Source organism: Sorex araneus, chromosome 7, assembly GCF_027595985.1.
Source record: "Sorex araneus isolate mSorAra2 chromosome 7, mSorAra2.pri, whole genome shotgun sequence".
Lineage (NCBI taxonomy): Eukaryota > Metazoa > Chordata > Mammalia > Eulipotyphla > Soricidae > Sorex > Sorex araneus.
In genome coordinates, this window is record NC_073308.1 from 7,220,625 (window position 1) to 7,238,072 (window position 17,448).

General features: G+C 49.3%; 1 protein-coding gene across 3 annotated transcripts in view; it reads right to left on the reverse strand.

Moving 5' to 3' along the window:
- The window catches only part of LOC129406499 (pleckstrin homology domain-containing family M member 1-like), a 42,275-nt gene extending 25,350 nt beyond the window's left edge, over positions 1–16,925 (reverse strand). Inside the window, exons 1-4 of one of the 3 annotated variants that reach the window (XR_008631045.1) lie at positions 16,793–16,925; positions 14,870–15,120; positions 13,908–14,236; positions 947–1,194 (exon numbers count right to left, since the gene is read on the reverse strand). Coding sequence is in view for 2 of the 3 variants with exons in the window: in XM_055144491.1 (XP_055000466.1) it covers positions 947–1,194; positions 13,908–14,051 (392 nt within the window). In the remaining variant the exon portion in view is untranslated. The remainder of the gene's footprint in view (positions 1–946; positions 1,195–13,907; positions 14,237–14,869; positions 15,121–16,792) is intronic. The other 2 variants (XM_055144491.1, XM_055144490.1) reach the window with 2 other exon arrangements.
- Positions 16,926–17,448: the final 523 nt, after the last annotated feature.

A 17,448-nucleotide genomic window follows, 5' to 3' on the forward strand; every position in this document is an offset into this window, starting at 1 on the left:
GTCCTGAAATGGTCTATATATGTGGCAAGGGAGGATTTTCAAAACATTTTCTATTTGTCAATTTTTGGTGTTTTTTTGTTAGTTTGTGGGCCACACCTGGCAGTGCTCAGGGATCACTCCTGGTATGTTGAAGTTCAAGCCTGGATTGGCTGCAAGGTATGTGCCCTACCAGCTATACTATCTTTCAGCCCAACTTATATGTTATTAACAAAAATTATATAGTAAATGTTGGTGAAAATCTTAAAACATTAAAACATATACTCCACGGGCTGGAGAGACAGTACAGGAAGGGGTTAATACACTTACCCTGTATGTGGCCAATCCAGGTTTGATCCCTGGTACCACATGGCCCCCCAATATCACTGAGGACAGAGCCAGAAATAGCCCCTGAGCATGGGAGGGTGTGGCAGAACACCCTCCCCTTCCCCTGCCGTGCATTTGTGTGAGTGTCCCCAACTTTTTAGACTGAAGCTCATGAGCCCTTAGGGTAACTCGATAGAAACTGAATGTGAGAGGGTTGTGAGCATGTGGGCCACAGGAGAGTTATTATTTTGGGGGCCTCACCTGGCGATGCGAGGGCTGACTCCTGGGTCTGAGCTCAAGGATCACTCCTGGCAGGGTTCTGGGAACTGTAGAAAGTGTCAGGGACCAAAATTGGGTTGGCCATGTGCAAGGCAAGTGCTCTCCCTGCTATCCTATCTCTCCGGCCCAGGAAAAGCTTTCTGAACTGAGCACTCATTCAAAATCAAGCTCCTCAAGAACCCGAGGTGCTTCTGGCAGCACTTGCGCAGGGTGGCATCTCAGGAGCCAAGAGGGGCGGCAAGTGGAAAGAGTGTAAGAGGCCCCCTGTGTGCTCTAGAACATGGCACTGCTGGGGATTTCCCCCCACAGCGATGGCCCCACCCCCACCCCATTTCTGCAGCACCTCCCCAAAGCCAAAGCTCACTTCTGGGTGACGGCTTTCAGGAGGGGCCAGAAGGCAGGCTGCGGCAAGGGCTTCCATTGGGCACGCTTCTTCCTTTTGTCTCCCTCCTCGGTGAGGATGTGCTTGGTGTGCAGACCATGGATGAACATGGCCTCCACGGCACTGTACACGGTGTTGGCGTCGGCATCCTTACTCGTCACCACCATGTCCCAGGACACGTACTGCTTCTGCAAGGCCTTCATGGAGCCCACAAGCCCCTTCTTGATGACCTGGAGGGCGGCGCGGACAAACACCAGGTTGGTGGCACCCCTCGGAATGCCACTCTGTCCTCCACCATACACGGGATGGGGCACACCCACACCAACGCTTTGTCCTGCTGAACTACCGAACTAGCACCACCTGACGCTAGAGGCACAGAAAGAAAATTCACACATACACACCACTCAGAGGAAGCCGCTGTTTGTTAGGTTTTTTATGCAATAACATTTGCGTATGTACTTATTTGGATACGGGGTGGCGGAGGCGGATTTCCGGAGGCCCAAGGGCCCCTCTAGTGATTCTCAGTAGCTGGCATGGCAGTTCAGTGTGAGGGCCTAAGGGTCTGTGCTACCTGTACTGCGCAGTGCTGGGCATTAGCTGGGTCAACCCCAGATTCTGGGGGCCACCAGAGCCATGCCCACTGATGCTGGGAGGCCAGGTGGTGCTAGGGATGAAACCTAGGTCAGGTGCACACTACGAGTGTGCCCTAACTGCTATACTCTGTTCTGGTCCCAAGTAGCAATTAAAAAGTTTTTCAAGGGCCAGGGAGCTATGCAACAGGAGGGGCATAAGCTTCACTGCAGGAGGCTTGGGCCCAACTGAGCACCACCAGGAGTAGGCCCCAACACCCTCCCGCCACACCCAGCCAGGAATAGCCCTTGAGCACCACCTGTGTGGCCCCACCAAAAATTACCCAACAAAATGTTTTTTATGCTTCCTTTTACCAAAGCTTCCAGAAAAGTTGCTGCCAGGATGACTTCAGCACATGTAGTAGCACCAGGGTTTGGATTTGTGGCCTCAGCGGCTTGTGGCCTCCTTCAGGCTTTAAGCCACAGGACCACCTACAGCCCCTGGTGTATCTTTTTCTTAACAGAGTCTATTCCTGCTATGCATCCCTGGGTGGGCCTGAGAATGTTTGGGGGATGCAGTGACTGGGCTCAAAATCAGGGCCTTGAAGACAAGAGCTGGCCCTCCCGCTCCCCCTTCCCGCTGCCGTCTGCGTCCCCGGAATTTCTGAAGCCACTCCCTGCCCGCCCTGCGCACCCCGTCTCCCGAACCGGCTTGTAACTGCGCACGTCCTTCAGGTACGAGGACCATCCCTCGGCCACGCCCTCCCGCTCCCCCTTCCCGCTGCCGTCTGCGTCCCCCGAATTTCTGAAGCCACTCCCTGCCCGCCCTGCGCACCCTGTCTCCCGAACCGGCTTGTAACTGCACACGTCCTTCAGGTACGAGGACCATCCCTCGGCCACGCCCTCCCGTCCCCCCCATCAACAGGAAGACACTGGGTCGTGGCCTGTGCCTTAGTGGGCGTGGTCTCAAAGTGGGCGTGGCCTATTTTCAGAGCCGCCAACGCTAACGCAGCCGCAGTTATTCTTTCCTTCCTCAGCTCAATCGGTACCGTGCATTCCTTTGAAAATTCACTTTTGCGATCTCAAACACTTACGCAAAATAGCCAGTAGCTTAGGCTGACAGTATATAAGCTATCAGGGAATAAGGGAAGTTTAGCACAATCGGAGCCCCTTCTTTCCACAAAAAGGAAGAGGAATAAATAATTACAAGGTTCCAACTCTATACTTCCGTGACAATATGAAGAAGCAGCGAAAATCCCCTCCGCGAAGAGAGGGGGAAGAAAAGATACCAGAAACCTCAACAGATAAACAATTCAGAGAGGAAATCTGGAGGAAATCTGGAGGAGAGTCGACCTACTCCAAGCAAGTATGGAACAGACATCCAATAAATTAAGGGAGGAGATGAATGAAGCGCTGGAACGGTCTACCAAGAAAATACAGGAAGAAATGAGAGCAGAAATGAGAGCAGAAATTTCAAACCTTCGAACGGAAGTCTCACAAATAAAGCAATCGGTAGATGAAATAAAAATCTCACTAGATGCCCTCAACAGTAGAATGACTACAGCTGAAGACAGAATCAGTGATCTGGAAGATGAGCTGCAGAAAGCTTATAGACAACAACAAATAATGGCGAAAGACCTCAAAATGGCTATAGAGCGAATCAGAGCCCTGGGGGATGACTTCAAGAGGAACAACATAAGAATCATTGGAGTACCAGAACCGCAGGGAAGCAACCCCAATGAAAAAAACACAGTCAAAGATATCATTGCTAAGAAATTCCCAGAGCTGGACAAGGCAGGCATCCAGATACAAGGAGTCTGAAGAGTACCAGCAAAAAGAGACCCGAATAAAAAGACCCCAAGGCATATCATAGTCAGAATGACGGATACCATGGATAGAGACACAATTCTGCAAGCAGCAAGGTCAAGGAAGGAAATCACATACAAAGGAGCACCCCTCAGATTTACGGCCGATCTGTCAGAAGAAACCCTCCGAGCCCGAAGACAATGGTGGGACATAGTGAAAAAACTCAACGAAATGAATGCCTCACCAAGAATACTTTATTCGGCTAAACTCTCACTCAAACTCGAAGGAACCATACACTACTTCTCGGATAAACAACAGCTCAGGTCCTTCATAGACTCAAAACCAATCTTGAAAGAAGGTATAAAGGGGCTACTGTAAGACAAGGAGGAGCCCTATAAGAACAACAAATCCCACAGAAAGATGACACAAAACCACATCACAATAATCTCTCTCAATGTCAATGGCCTAAATGCACCTATCAAGAGACACAGAGTGGCTAAATGGATCCGGAAATTAAACCCAACATTCTGTTGCCTGCAAGAAACACACCTGAACAAACAGAGTAAACATAGACTCAAAGTCAAAGGATGGAAAACAATCCTCCAAGCAAACAACCCCCTTAAAAAAGCTGGAGTGGCCATCCTGGTATCCGACAACATAGATTTCAGGATGAAAAAGATCAAAAGGGACAGCGAAGGTCATTTTCTGTTTATCAAGGGATATGTACAACAGGAAGAAATCACACTCTTAAACGTATATGCTCCTAACAAACGACCGGCTAAATATTTAAAAAAACTCCTAACAGACTTCAAAGAGGACATCACTAACAGCACAATTGTAGTCGGAGACTTCAATGCGGCCTTATCGCCTCTAGATAGATCCACAAGAACAAAACTCAACAAGGAAACACTGACTCTGAATGAAGAAATTGAAGAGAGAGGCCTAATAGACCTATACAGGGCCTTACATCCCCAAAAGAAAGAATACACATTCTTTTCCAGTGCACATGGAACATTTTCAAAAATAGACCATGTACTGGGCCCCAGAACATACCTCAATAGAATTGGAAAAATAGAAATTGTATCAACCATCTTTTCAGACCACGATGCGCTGAAGATAGAAGCTAACCACTCACAAACACGGAAAATCAAATCAAACACCTGGAAATTAAACAATTCCATGTTGAACAATGAGTGGGTCAGGAAGGAAATCAAGGAAGAAATCAAAAGATACTTAGAAACAAATGAGAATGAAGACACGAGCTACCAAAACCTATGGGACGCAGCTAAAGCCGTGTTAAGGGGTAAATTTATAGCTCTCCAAGCATTCCTCAGGAAGGAAGAAAGGACCCACATAGATAGCTTGACTTCACGACTCAAGACCTTAGAAAAGGACCAGAAAAAGGACCCCAAACCAGATCGAAGGAAAGAAATAATAAAAATTAGAGCAGAAATTAATGACATCGAAACCAAAAAAACAATCAGAAAGATCAATGAAACAAAGAGTTGGTTCTTTGAGAAAATAAATAAGATTGATAAACCGCTAGCAAGACTCACAAAGAAAGAAAGAGAGAAAACTCTAATAAATCGAATCAGAAATGAAAAGGGGGACATCATAACAGAAACCAGTGAGATTCAAAAGATCATTAGAGACTACTTTGAAGGTCTTTACGCCACAAAAAAGGAGAACCTAAAAGAAATGGATGGATTCCTTGATTCCTACAATCTCCCAACACTGAAGAAAGAAGACCTGGAATACCTGAATAGATCCATCAATGTTAAGGAAATTGAAACGGTAATCAAAAACCTCCCCAAAAACAAAAGCCCAGGCCCAGATGGTTTCACTGGCGAATTCTTCCAAACATTTAAAGAAGACCTATTGCCTGTTTTCCTCAAACTTTTCCAGGAAATTGAAAAAACAGGAACTCTCCCAAACAGTTTCTATGAAGCACATATCTCCCTAATACCAAAAGCAAACAAAGACACCACTAAGAAAGAAAATTACAGACCAATTTCCCTGATGAACACCGATGCGAAGATCCTCAACAAAATACTAGCAAATAGGATCCAACAACTCATCAAAAAGATCATACATCACGACCAAGTGGGATTCATCCCAGGGATGCAAGGATGGTTTAACATTCGGAAATCAATCAACATAATCCAGCATATCAACAAAAGTAAAGACAAAAACCATATGATCATATCAATAGATGCAGAGAAAGCATTTGACAAGATCCAACATCCTTTCATGATGAAAACCCTCGCCAAAATGGGGTTTGGAGGAACTTTCCTCAAGATAGTCGAAGCCATCTATCACAAGCGTACGGCAAGCATTATCCTCAACGGGGAAAAACTAAGGGCCTTTCCTCTGAGATTGGGCACAAGACAAGGATGCCCACTCTCACCACTCCTCTTCAATATAGTACTGGAAGTACTTGCGATAGCTATTAGACAAGAAAAAGAGATTAAGGGCATCCAGATAGGAAAGGAAGAAATCAAACTCTCACTATTTGCAGACGACATGATACTATATCTAGAGAAGCCTAAAACCTCTACTAAGAAACTCTTAGAAACAATAGACTTATACAGTAAAGTTGCAGGCTACAAAATCAATACCCAAAAATCCATGGCCTTCATATATGCAAACAATGAGGCAGAGGAAAGGGACATGAAAAAAGCAATCCCATTCACAATCGTGCCCCAGAAAATCAAGTACCTCGGAATCAGCTTAACCAAGGAAGTAAAAGACCTTTACAAAGAAAACTACAAAACGCTACTCCATGAAATCAAAGAGGACATGAGGAAATGGAAACATATACCCTGCTCGTGGATAGGGAGAATCAATGTTGTCAAAATGGCAATACTCCCTAAAGCATTATACAGATTCAATGCGATCCCTATAAGTATACCCTTGACATTCTTCAAAGAAATGGATCAAGCAATCCTAAAATTCATATGGAATAACAAACGTCCAAGGATAGCTAAAACAATTCTTGGGAAAAAGATGATGGGAGGCATCACCCTCCCCAACCTCAATCTTTACTACAAAGCAGTAACAATTAAAACAGCATGGTACTGGAACAAAGGCAGAGCCGTAGACCAATGGAACAGGGTGGAATATCCCTACACACAACCCCAAATGTATTATCATCTAATCTTTGATAAGGGAGCAAGAGATGTGAAGTGGAGCAAAGAAAGCCTCTTTAACAAATGGTGCTGGCACAACTGGACAACCACATGCAAAAAAAATGGGTTTAGACCTTGACCTGACACCATGCACAAACGTCAGATCAAAATGGATTAAAGACCTCGACATTAGACCACAAACCATAAGGTACATTGAAGACAAGGTCGGCAAAACCCTCCACGATATTGAAGATAAACGTATCTTCAAAGGTGACACGGAACTAAGTAATCTAGTAAAAACAGAGATCAACAAATGGGACTACATTAAACTAAAAAGCTTCTGCACCGCAAGAGATACAGTGACCAGAATCCAAAGACTATTCACAGAATGGGAAAGGATATTTACACAATACCCATCAGATAAGGGGTTGATATCAATGGTATATAAAGCACTGGTTGAACTCTACAAGAAGAAAACATCCAACCCCATCAAAAAATGGGGCGAAGAAATGAACAGAAACTTTACCAAGGAAGAAATACGAATGGCCAAAAGGCACATGAAAAAGTGCTCTGCATCACTAATCATCAGAGAGATGCAGATCAAAACAACCATGAGATACCACCTCACACCAAAGAGATTAGCACACATCCAAAAGAACAAAAGCAACCGCTGTTGGAGAGGATGTGGGGAGAAAGGGACCCTTCTTCACTGCTGGTGGGAATGCCGACTGGTTCAGCCCTTCTGGAAAACAATTTGGACGATTCTCAAAAAATTAGATATTGAATTCCCATTTGACCCAGCAATACCACTGCTGGGAATATATCCCAGAGAGGCAAAAAAGTACAATCGAAACAACATCTGCACATGTATGTTCATCGCAGCACTGTTTACAATAGCCAGAATCTGGAAAAAACCCGAATGCCCCAAAACGGATGACTGGTTGAGGAAACTTTGGTACATCTATACAATGGAATACTATGCAGCTGTTAGAAAAAAGGAAGTCAAGAATTTTGTAGTTAAGTGGATGGGCATGAAAAGTTTCATGCTGAGTGAAATGAGTCAGAAAGAGAGAGACAGACATAGAAAGACTGCACTCATCTATGGTATATAGAATATCAGAGTGGGAGACTAATACCCAAGAACTGTAGAAATAAGTACCAGGAGGTTGACCCCATGGCTTCGAGGCTGGCCTCACGTTCCGGGGAAAGGGCAACTCAGAGAAGCGATCACCAACTACATTGTAGTCGAAGGCCATGTGGGGGAAGGGAGTTGCGGGCTGAATGAGGGCTAGAGACTGAGCACAGCGGCCACTCAACACCTTTATTGCAAACCACAACAGCTAATTAGAGAGAGAGAACAGAAGGGAATGCCCTGCCACAGTGGCAGGGTGGGTTGGGGGGGAGATGGGATTGGGGAGGGTGGGAGGGACGCTGGGTTTACGGGTGGTGGAGAATGGGCACTGGTGAAGGGATGGGTTCCGGAACTTTGTATGAGGGAAGTATAAGCACAAAAGTGTATAAATCTGTAACTGTACCCTCACGGTGATTCGCTAATTAAAAATAAATAAATTATTTATAAAAAAAATAAATAAAATAAAAAAAAAGGGACCACTAAGTCAATAATGATTGGAGAGATTGATTGGGATGGGAGATGTTTGCTGAAAGTAGACTAAAGACAGAACATAAAGGCCTCTTACTATCTGTATTGCAAATCATAACACCCCAAATTAGAGAGTAAGAAGGAATGTATCTGCCACAGAGGTAATGGGTGGGTTGGGGTTGGGGTAGCAGGAGGGACACTGGGAACAATGGTGGTGGAAATGTGCACTGGTGGAGGGATGAGTGCTCGATCATTATATGACTGAAATGTAATCATTAAAGTTTGTAAAGTATCTCATGGTGATCCAATAAAAAATAAATAAAATTTCGTTTAAAAAAGAAAAAAAAAAGACAAGAGCTTGGCCACTGGCCACCTTCTCTATTTCAAAACATGGGCTAAGCCACATGGAACTGGGATTCAGAGGCGGACTCCCTCAGAGGGACTGCTCCGGAGCCTGGGGAATGCCTCTAGGCAGGGCTGAGCTTTCCACCTGATGCAAGACCAAGAATGCAGAGCATCAGTAAGAGGAAAAAGTGCTGCGTTAAGAGCCAGAAAACCAAGGAAAGACAGGCATTTCTTTCTTGGTAATAGTCTAGGGACCAGATCAGTAGTGGAGCAGGGCTGGCCCTTGCCCTGCATGTGGTCCCCTGAGCCCTGCAGGAGTGATTCCTGAGTACAAGACAGGAGTAAGTCCTGAGCACACGCCAGATGTGGCCCCCAAAACAAAAAACTAGAAAGCACTGTATGGCTTTGGAGATTCTCAAAGGGCTGAGCACATGATACCTGGCATATACAGGGCCTGGCAATCAATCCTCTACACCGCATGCAGGAACTCCGGCGCACCGCTAGTGGAGAGCAGCACTGCTGGAGCCTCACTCCCACCCAAGAGGGAGAAAGACGTGAGACTGCAGAGGCCTGAATTTAGTCCGGCTGTGCCTGTCACCAGTTGGGCCACCTAGACACTTCAGGTTCCTGAGTCCCAATTTCTATCAGATGGAAATTAACTTCCTCATCTATAGCACTGAGATTACTACACTGAGGACAAGGCTGGATTTTTTTTTAATTTTTTGTATTTTTAGGTCACACCTGGCAATGCACAGGCATTACTCCTGGTTCTGCAACCAGGAATTACTGCTGGCAGTGCTCATGGGACGATATGGGGTGCTAGGAATCGAACCGGGGTCAGCCATGTGCAAGGCAAATGCCCTACCCACTGTGCTATTGATCCAGCCCCAAGGCTCAATTTCTTTAATGTACTTTTCTGTCCTCTATATTTGGCATAGTTCCTGATACATGGAAGTGCTCAGTGTTTGTTGAAAGAAGAGATTAACTGGGGCAGAGGTGATGGCTCAAGGCCTTTGCATGTGGGGGACATAGGTTTGATCCCCAATACTGCATGAACCCTAAGCACCGCCAGTGTTAGGAGTAGCTCATGAACTTTGAGCACTGCTGAGTGTGGCCTGAAAATCAAGAATAAACAACTTGAAGGAGGGCAGGGAGACAGTTTAAGAAGGTGCCGGCACCATATGGCCCCTTCGGCATGCTGGTCCGATGGTCTGAAATCACCATAATGTTGCCATGGTGGCCTGCTGGCACCTGTGGGCTAAGCATGAAGAGCATCACAAATGGCTCCATGATGCACGAATTAATTTATAAGAGATGTCCATAATTGGAATATCTATAGAAATAGAAAACATCTGCATGGCTGCTGGAGACCCAGAGAAAGGGGAACAGGAGGAACTGCTACTTGCTGCAGTACTTCTTTCAAGGGGGTGAAAATATTCTAAAATTAGATTGTGGCAACAGTGGGTGGCACAGTTGTGTGATTAAATTAAAAACCACTGACCTGTGTATTTCAGATGAGTTCATGTCATGCCATATATGTACTTATTGACTATTTTAACATATTGCCCTGAGAAGCGTGTCATTAAATCCTTTATTTTTAACTGGATCTGCTTCTTATTGCTGATGTATAAAAGGTCTTTATATATTCTGGCTATTAGATCCTTTAAAGATTTTGATATTGGACCAGAGACACAGTATGGGGGTTATGGCACTTGCACTTGCCTTCCATCTGGCTGACTCCAATTCTATTTACTCGTACCACATATGGTGCCCCAAACACTGCAAGGAATATTTACTGAGCACAGAGCCAGGAGTAAATGCTGAGCAGTGCTGGTGCCCAATGCTACCCCTCCGCCCCCCATAAATAAAGGATTTTAAAATCTTTATGGAAGTCCAACTTCAAATGTTCTTCCAATGTCAGATAGTATTACTATACTTTATACAAGGTACAAACAGGGGTCAGAGTGATAATACAGTGCATAGTACTTGTCTTACAAGCAGCTGACCTGGGTTTGACATCTGGTACCCTCTATGAGCCTTGAGCCTGCCAGGGGTGATCCCTGAGTGCAAAGCCAGGAGTAAGCTCAGTAAGCCCTGGGCACCACTGGGGGTGGCCCCAAAACAAAACAAACATACAAATGCTTCATGCAGCTCAACTTTTACAGGGTAGGGCAGGAAGAGACGATGAAGGCACATATGCACCAGAAGCCTACTGCCTAAAGACTCAGTCCTTGTCAGGATGCAAAGCCAGCCAGTGGCTCTGCCCTACCTCTGTGACGTCCTGGGAAGGTGGCATAGGGAAGGACCTTCCCAGGAGAAGCAGCCTATGGGCCCGACATCCCAGTGGCCAGGAGGAGAGAAGACACAACTGAAACTCACAGTTCCTTGCCGACAGAAAATTCTCAGAATAACGGAACATCAGCAAGGAGAAAAAGAAAGCTCAGCTTCTCCCAGGAAGACAACGCAGAATTTGGTTTCAGACAATCCAAACATCATTCCACACCCTGCCTCTCCCAGGGAATTCAAGACCCATAGAGTGGCGAGGAGAGCCCAGGCCCACAGCCACCAACAGGTCCCCTTGCAAGGGGGAAAGAAGGAGCTGAGTGCAAACACCATAGTTGGAAAAATCAGGAAACGCTGTAAATGTCCAAAGACGGTAACTGCCCCAGTGACCACCCACATGGGTGACTAGGATGTAGGTTCTGACCCATGGTGCCCAGAGCCATCAAGAAGCCCCAGGGCAGCAGGCTCACTGGAAATCTTTCAGGGGACCTCCCTGAGCCCCCACGGCACTGATATTTCCCTTTGATCCCCAGTCATATGCTCTAAAGGAGGAAGGAGACTCCGGGAACCGCTGCTGCTCAACTATCCCTTGGCCAGGCCTCCCCTCCCACGTGATGTCCATTCCTTTCCATGTAGTTGAAAGCCTTGTGGCGGCTCTCCCACATCTCTCATCTCATCCTGTTGGCCCTGGCCACCTTACTGGCATGGCCGCCTGGAGGTCCAGTCCATTCTCCAACACTAAGAGCATTTCTACCCTGCCTACAGCTCTACAAGGACCACATGACACCCAGGGAGACAGAGGGTGGTCATATGAATAAGGTTGAGGCTCTGGTCAGGGTTCTGGTCCATGCCCTCCCTCCCCCCGCAACTCCCTACAGCAAGGAGCAGGTCACCATATTCTCCAAATGATAGCTGCAAGGCCTTTCACCCCATGTGAAACAAAAACGAGCAGAAGACAGCACTTCTGGTTCAGTGCATCCCTGAGCCACAGACAGAAACAGAGGCTCTCTCTGGGTTTTGTTCTTTTTGAATTCTTTTGTTTTCAGGTCACACCTGGATGTGCTCAGGGCTTACTCCTGGCTCTGTGTTGAGATCACTCCTGGTTGGCTTTAGGGGATCACAGGCGGTGCTGGGTTGAGTCTTGTTGAATGTGAGCCAAAAGGCCTGACCCCTACCCATGGTACAGTAGCCTCTAGAGCACTGTTGGGTGTGGTGAAAACAATAAAACAGACAAGAGAAAAGAAAGTGAGTGAGAGAGCAGAGGGTCCACAGAAGATGCTGTGGCTGAGGATGCAAACAACCTGTAGGGACCAGAAGCAGGGGCTCATGGTCCATGGGCCCAGCAACCGTTCACACCCCCAGCTGCAAGGACAGGCATGTGTCTGCAGACTCGGCAGTGAAGAGAACAAGTGCTCGGGGCCAGAGAGAGGCTCCACATGCCAAGTGGCTTCACATGCAGGAGTGACGGGATCCTTCGTCAGCACCGCAGGGGTGACAGTGCTCCCATACTTCCGCACAGACTGTGGGAGTATGGGGTAGTCCCTGAGCACTGTCAGGGATGTCACCAAGCCTCACGGGGGGGGGGAGAGAGAGAGAGAGAGAGAGAGAGAGAGAGAGAGAGAGAAGAGAGAGAGAGAGGGAGGGAGGGAGGGAGGGAGAGGTACAGGTGACACCGCTTGACAGGAAGGGTGGGGAGGGCTCTCCTGCTGACACCGGCCTCCTGGGCCTGCCTGCTTCAACAGTATGAGGCAACACCACTGCTCGAATCTCAATTTGCTACGAGCCAGCAGCTACAAAAACTAGTATGCTGTGGTAGACCCACTCTGCGGGGTCTCCGGGTGTGGGTGGAGCAGCTCCCACTTTGGGCACCAGAACATCAGGAAAGGGTGGTATCTCTGGTCAGCATTCCCCCTGGAGGTTGGGCCCAGCCTCTCTGGTTCCCAGATCTTGGGCTCCGATTCCTTCCAGCCACACTGGAGGCTCACCCCACCAGCCCTGTTCTTGAATCCCAAAGAGGCCCTCAGCCAGTCACAAGGCCAGGTGCCAGAAGGCTCCAACTGCCACCATCTGAATGACAGCCTGAGCCCCATGCAGCTCACTCGTTCACTGATAATCAAAGAGTATTCACTGGATAGACAGAGCGGGTTATCAGCGGGCACGAGCGCATGGTCAAGTAACATCGGTGAACTGGAGCAAACTCCTCTGAGAGGCCAGAGCAGGGCCAGACAAACCATCACTGCAAACAGAGTGTCAGGAACACCAGCAAACACAGCACAGAGCAAGCAGACAGCAGCCCTGGGCGATTCCCCACACAGGCCTGAGACGCTGGGACTCAGGAACCAAATGAGAGCCAGAGTGATGATATAGTGGGGAGGGCGCTTGCCTTACACAGGGCCAAACTGGCTTCGATCCCCAGCACCCTCTATAGTCCCCTGAGTCCTGCCTCAAGTGATCCCTGAGCACAAAGCCAGGAGTAAGCCCTGGGCACTGCTGAATGTGGCCCAAAATAACTGGAACAAAATAAAAGAGCTAAAGGAACAAAGCAGAGTCCCATGAAACATGGGGTTGAAGAGAGAAAAGGGAGACCACGGTGCTTGGCAGAAAGATGGTCTGTCCTTTCAGAAGCCCAAGTCACACAACTCTCCATGGGCAACCGATTCACCCTGTACAATGCTCCAAGCTTCTCTGAACGTATTCTCTAAACTCAGTGTTCACAACTCTGAGACAGAACAGTGGTTGTCCACTTTCACAGAGAAAACTGAGGTTCAGTAGGAATGGGCCCAGAGAAGGCACAAAACTCTCTGGTCTCCTCACCCCAACCCTACGCTTCTCACCAAACCACTGTCACGGGTATTTAAATCAAAGCATTAAAGGCAACTTATTAATGAGACTTTTAGGAGATAGGCAGATGCTCCATTTGGTTAGAGAAGACCTAAACTCACGGAGAACCCACACTGCTGAAGGGGCAGCGGCTCCAGTCAGCTCCCAAGTCCCAGCATACAGCTAGGAAGGAACTGCCCTAGGTTGTTTGGGTTTTCAGTTTTCATTTTCCCCTTTATATTCTTTTGCCTTCTCTATACACTTCCAATTTTACTTGTCCAATTTCCATCTTCATTCTCCCCCCACCTACCCTGCTCAGATCAAAGAACAAAAAGAGAACAATGGCTTAGAAGAGGCTTACATTGAAAGAAGAAACTCATGGGCTGACTTACCTGCCTTGAAAACACTTCATCCAGGAGTAAACAGCAATCTGTGCTCCTGAGAGACTTCTCAGCCATCCCTGCCGGCCAGCTCTCTGGGGCCTGACCCCAGTCCTGTACTGGGCCGCGTGGAACAATAGACTGACTCTCAGCCATGCAGCGGTGGTGCCACCTGATGAATCATGCTCACAGCTGGGGAAGCACAGCAAAGTTTGCTGTTGGAAGAAGCATGACGAGGTTATCTTCTGACTCAGAAGGGCAGCTGACTTTTCAGCCACAAGTGCTCAATGAGTAAATGGCGCCTTCTTGATTTGAGCCAAGCTGGATTTCTGGACAAGTGTCTTGTGACGGGCAGAATGTGGGGTGAGAGAGAGGCCGGGAGAGAGAGGGGGGGGGAAAGTGTATGTGTGTGGAGAGGGAGAGGGAGAGAGGGAGAGAGAGAAATAGAGAGAGAATGAGAATTGAATCTTTGAAGGAACCAAGTGTAGAGAGAGAAACTTCCACCATATGATTCCCAGACTAAGCTCGGAATGCAGGAGGCAAAGACAGGGAGTCTGGGGGACACCGGGTGAAGATGTTCTTTCCTTCCATCCAGCCAAGAACAACCCTTTTTCCCTCACACTCTCCTCTCATGTTCCCTAGGACTCTGAATGAAAACAGGAACTTCCCCGCCCCACAAATTTATCCACCAGTGCACCTCCAGGGCCCGAACAGTGCGTGGGTGGCACACACTAGAACCCAGAAAACACTTGCTGAATGAAGTGATGAATAACTTAAAAACAAGGGCAAGTCACAGATGGCTCATGGTGGAGAACAGGCCTTGCCCACAGAACAGGGGTTTGATCCCCAGCACCACACAAACGAATAGAGGCCTGGGGCAGGTGTCTCCAGTCACCGAGAAAGGGAAGTGAAGAGGAGAGCTCCTCCCATTAAACTTAGCTGCAGAAGGTGAAAACCAGTCCGATTTCTGGCACCTTAAGCAGGGGGATCCTGGAGGCACGTAAAGGAGTCTCAAAGGAATGAGACTCGGAGAAGCGGCACAGAGACTATGGGTTCTCCTTAGGGTCCTTATCAACAGCCGTGAAATAACCAAGTCTGCTGCCCGGTCAAGAGAATGTGGAGGGAATGTGCACCCACTGTGCATGGGGCAAGTGTGTGTGCTGCTCTGAGGTCACAGTCCGTAGGTTCAGGAGTCCCAAATGGTCAAAACTCAATGACCTGGCACCTGCAGAAAGAAGAAACAAACTCGACAGGCCCTGTGCCCACCCTGGCAGTAGCCTCCCCAGGACCCACTTCCCCACTCCCGTAACTACAACACTCATTGCCAAATGCTCCCCGGGTGGTTGTTGGGGCTGACCAGCAAACAGCTCTGGCTGGGGGAGCACAGGGTGAGGAGCCTTAACATGTGCCAGGACACAGCATTCTGTGACACCGTGGCATTCTCTACTCCCCCAGGCCAGCACTGTGGATGGAAGGGCTGGGTCCTGCAGCTACGGTGGAGTGAGTGACTGAGGCACCAGCACTCACCTTCAGGGACTTGGCTGCTGCCTACCAGGCAGGTGGCCAGCACAGGGAGTCCAACACCAGTGCCGGACACACAAACCCCAGGACAGCCCAGGGGGACAGAAGGTGTTGGTGTACAACATCCCATAATCTCAGGCCTAGCTAGTCTTGGACGTTGAAATTGTTTTTCTATTACTGTTACTTTAATTGACTATGCTTCCGGCTATATATCAACAGTATTAACTGACTTTGATATTGTTTCCATTGACTAAGTTAATTTGCATATCCTGCCTATGTGGCTGAATATCATTGGCTAGAACATCAAGCTAGTTAATAAAAGAGGACTGAACAGGCTGCTCTCAAGCAAGCCACAGAGCAACTCCCAGAAAACGTATTTCTTTCGCATGCATATTTTAAATGCCTCAGACTGTCTAACCAAACCTTACTGCAAACATATGTTGTAACATAAGGCGAGGAGAAACTCTGGCACCCAACAAGGGCGGCCCCCGTGCTAGCTGACCACTGGAGCCTCTCAGGGGCCAGTCGAGCCAGCCCCCTTAACTGCCAGGTTGTCCCTCAAGCTAGCTGACCACCGGACTCCCTCGGGGGCAAGTCTAGCCGCCACCTAACTGCCAGGTACTGCTCAAGCGTCTATATTTGGCTGCTGTGGGACAGTGAGGGGGGTTGGCAGAGGGCTCTGAACTTTCTCAGACCGCATGGGGACTGGGTCAAGGGGCGATGGGTGCTGAGCTGAGCCCTCGAGCAGAGGTGCAAGGACCTTGCTGGGTTTGTCATGAGACGGATGAGGAAGCGGAGATGGGGGGGGGGGGGGGCGTGACGGGCAGGGAGGACAGGAGAGTGAGGCGCTGAGCTCAGGCACATTTAAGGGCTGGGTCCAGGTTGTCATGAAAGCGCTGGGCTCCACGGGCCACTCACCTTGGCTGTGCTGGTAAACGTGGGGGCCAGCGGAGGTGGAGGGGGGGCTTGGAGGAGGGGACCTTGGATTTTGGCTTTTTTGGGGTAGACACCCGACAGTGCTCAGGGCTCAGCCCTACGTTCCGCACTCAGGAATCCCATACGCGATGCCGCAGGGATGGAACCCGGGTCCCGGGGCAGGCCTCGGGGTGCACTGCAGGGACCTGAGGGAAACTGGGCTAAGGGAGCCGAACCCGCGAGGGGCAGAGCGGCGAGGGTGGTCCCCAGGGTCGCGGGGTGAGATGTGCCTGGCGGGGCGGCGGCGGGCCGGGGTCGGGCTCGCGGGCTCGCGGGCTCGGGTGGGGAAGGGGCTGGCAGATGCCGGGCTCGGGGCGGGCGCCCGGGGGGCTCCGCGGGGGCTGTCCCGCCGCTGCTTAGCTTTCCCCCGCCCCCCGCTCGCCCCCTCAGTCGTCACTCACCACAGGGAGCCGGAAGGCGCTGACCGGCGCTCAGGATAGCCGCAGCCCCCCCGCTTCGCCCCCAAATGTGGTGGCGGCCTCCCAACCCCAGACAACAAAAAGCGGCGCCTGTGGCGAGGACACTAGCCTGGGGTCTGGACGTACGGCCACGCCCTCACGCGACGGCCCAATCGCGGAGCCCCGACGAGATCAGGGGGCGGGGCCAGCGGGTAGGCGGTTCACCCCAGATCCTTGAGGAGGCTGCGGACCTGCCCCACCCCCAAGTAGGGCTTGTCAGCTGCCTGAGGTGTCCCATTGGGACTAGATCCTACTGGCTACCTTCCCTTGCCTGGCCACCTTCTGCATAAGGATGGGGCCGTCCTGGCTTCCGTGAGTGAAGCTTGCCCACTTGTGAAGCCGCCCGTCTTTGCTTTCCCAGGGTGTTGGCGCTGGGGACCAACAGAACTCAATCACTCTCCTGCCCAGGGGGCTCTCAGGAAAACGTGTCTTCCCCACTCCTTATACCCGGAGCGCGCCCTGAGCGCCCCCCGCGATATTTCACAGTCAACTGCTTGGCATCTGTCCCAAAGACCCAAGTCATTTGCACCCTTTGTAGTACTATTCACAATAGCCAAAATCTAGAACAGACCCAAATGTCCAAGAATAGAGGGCTGGTT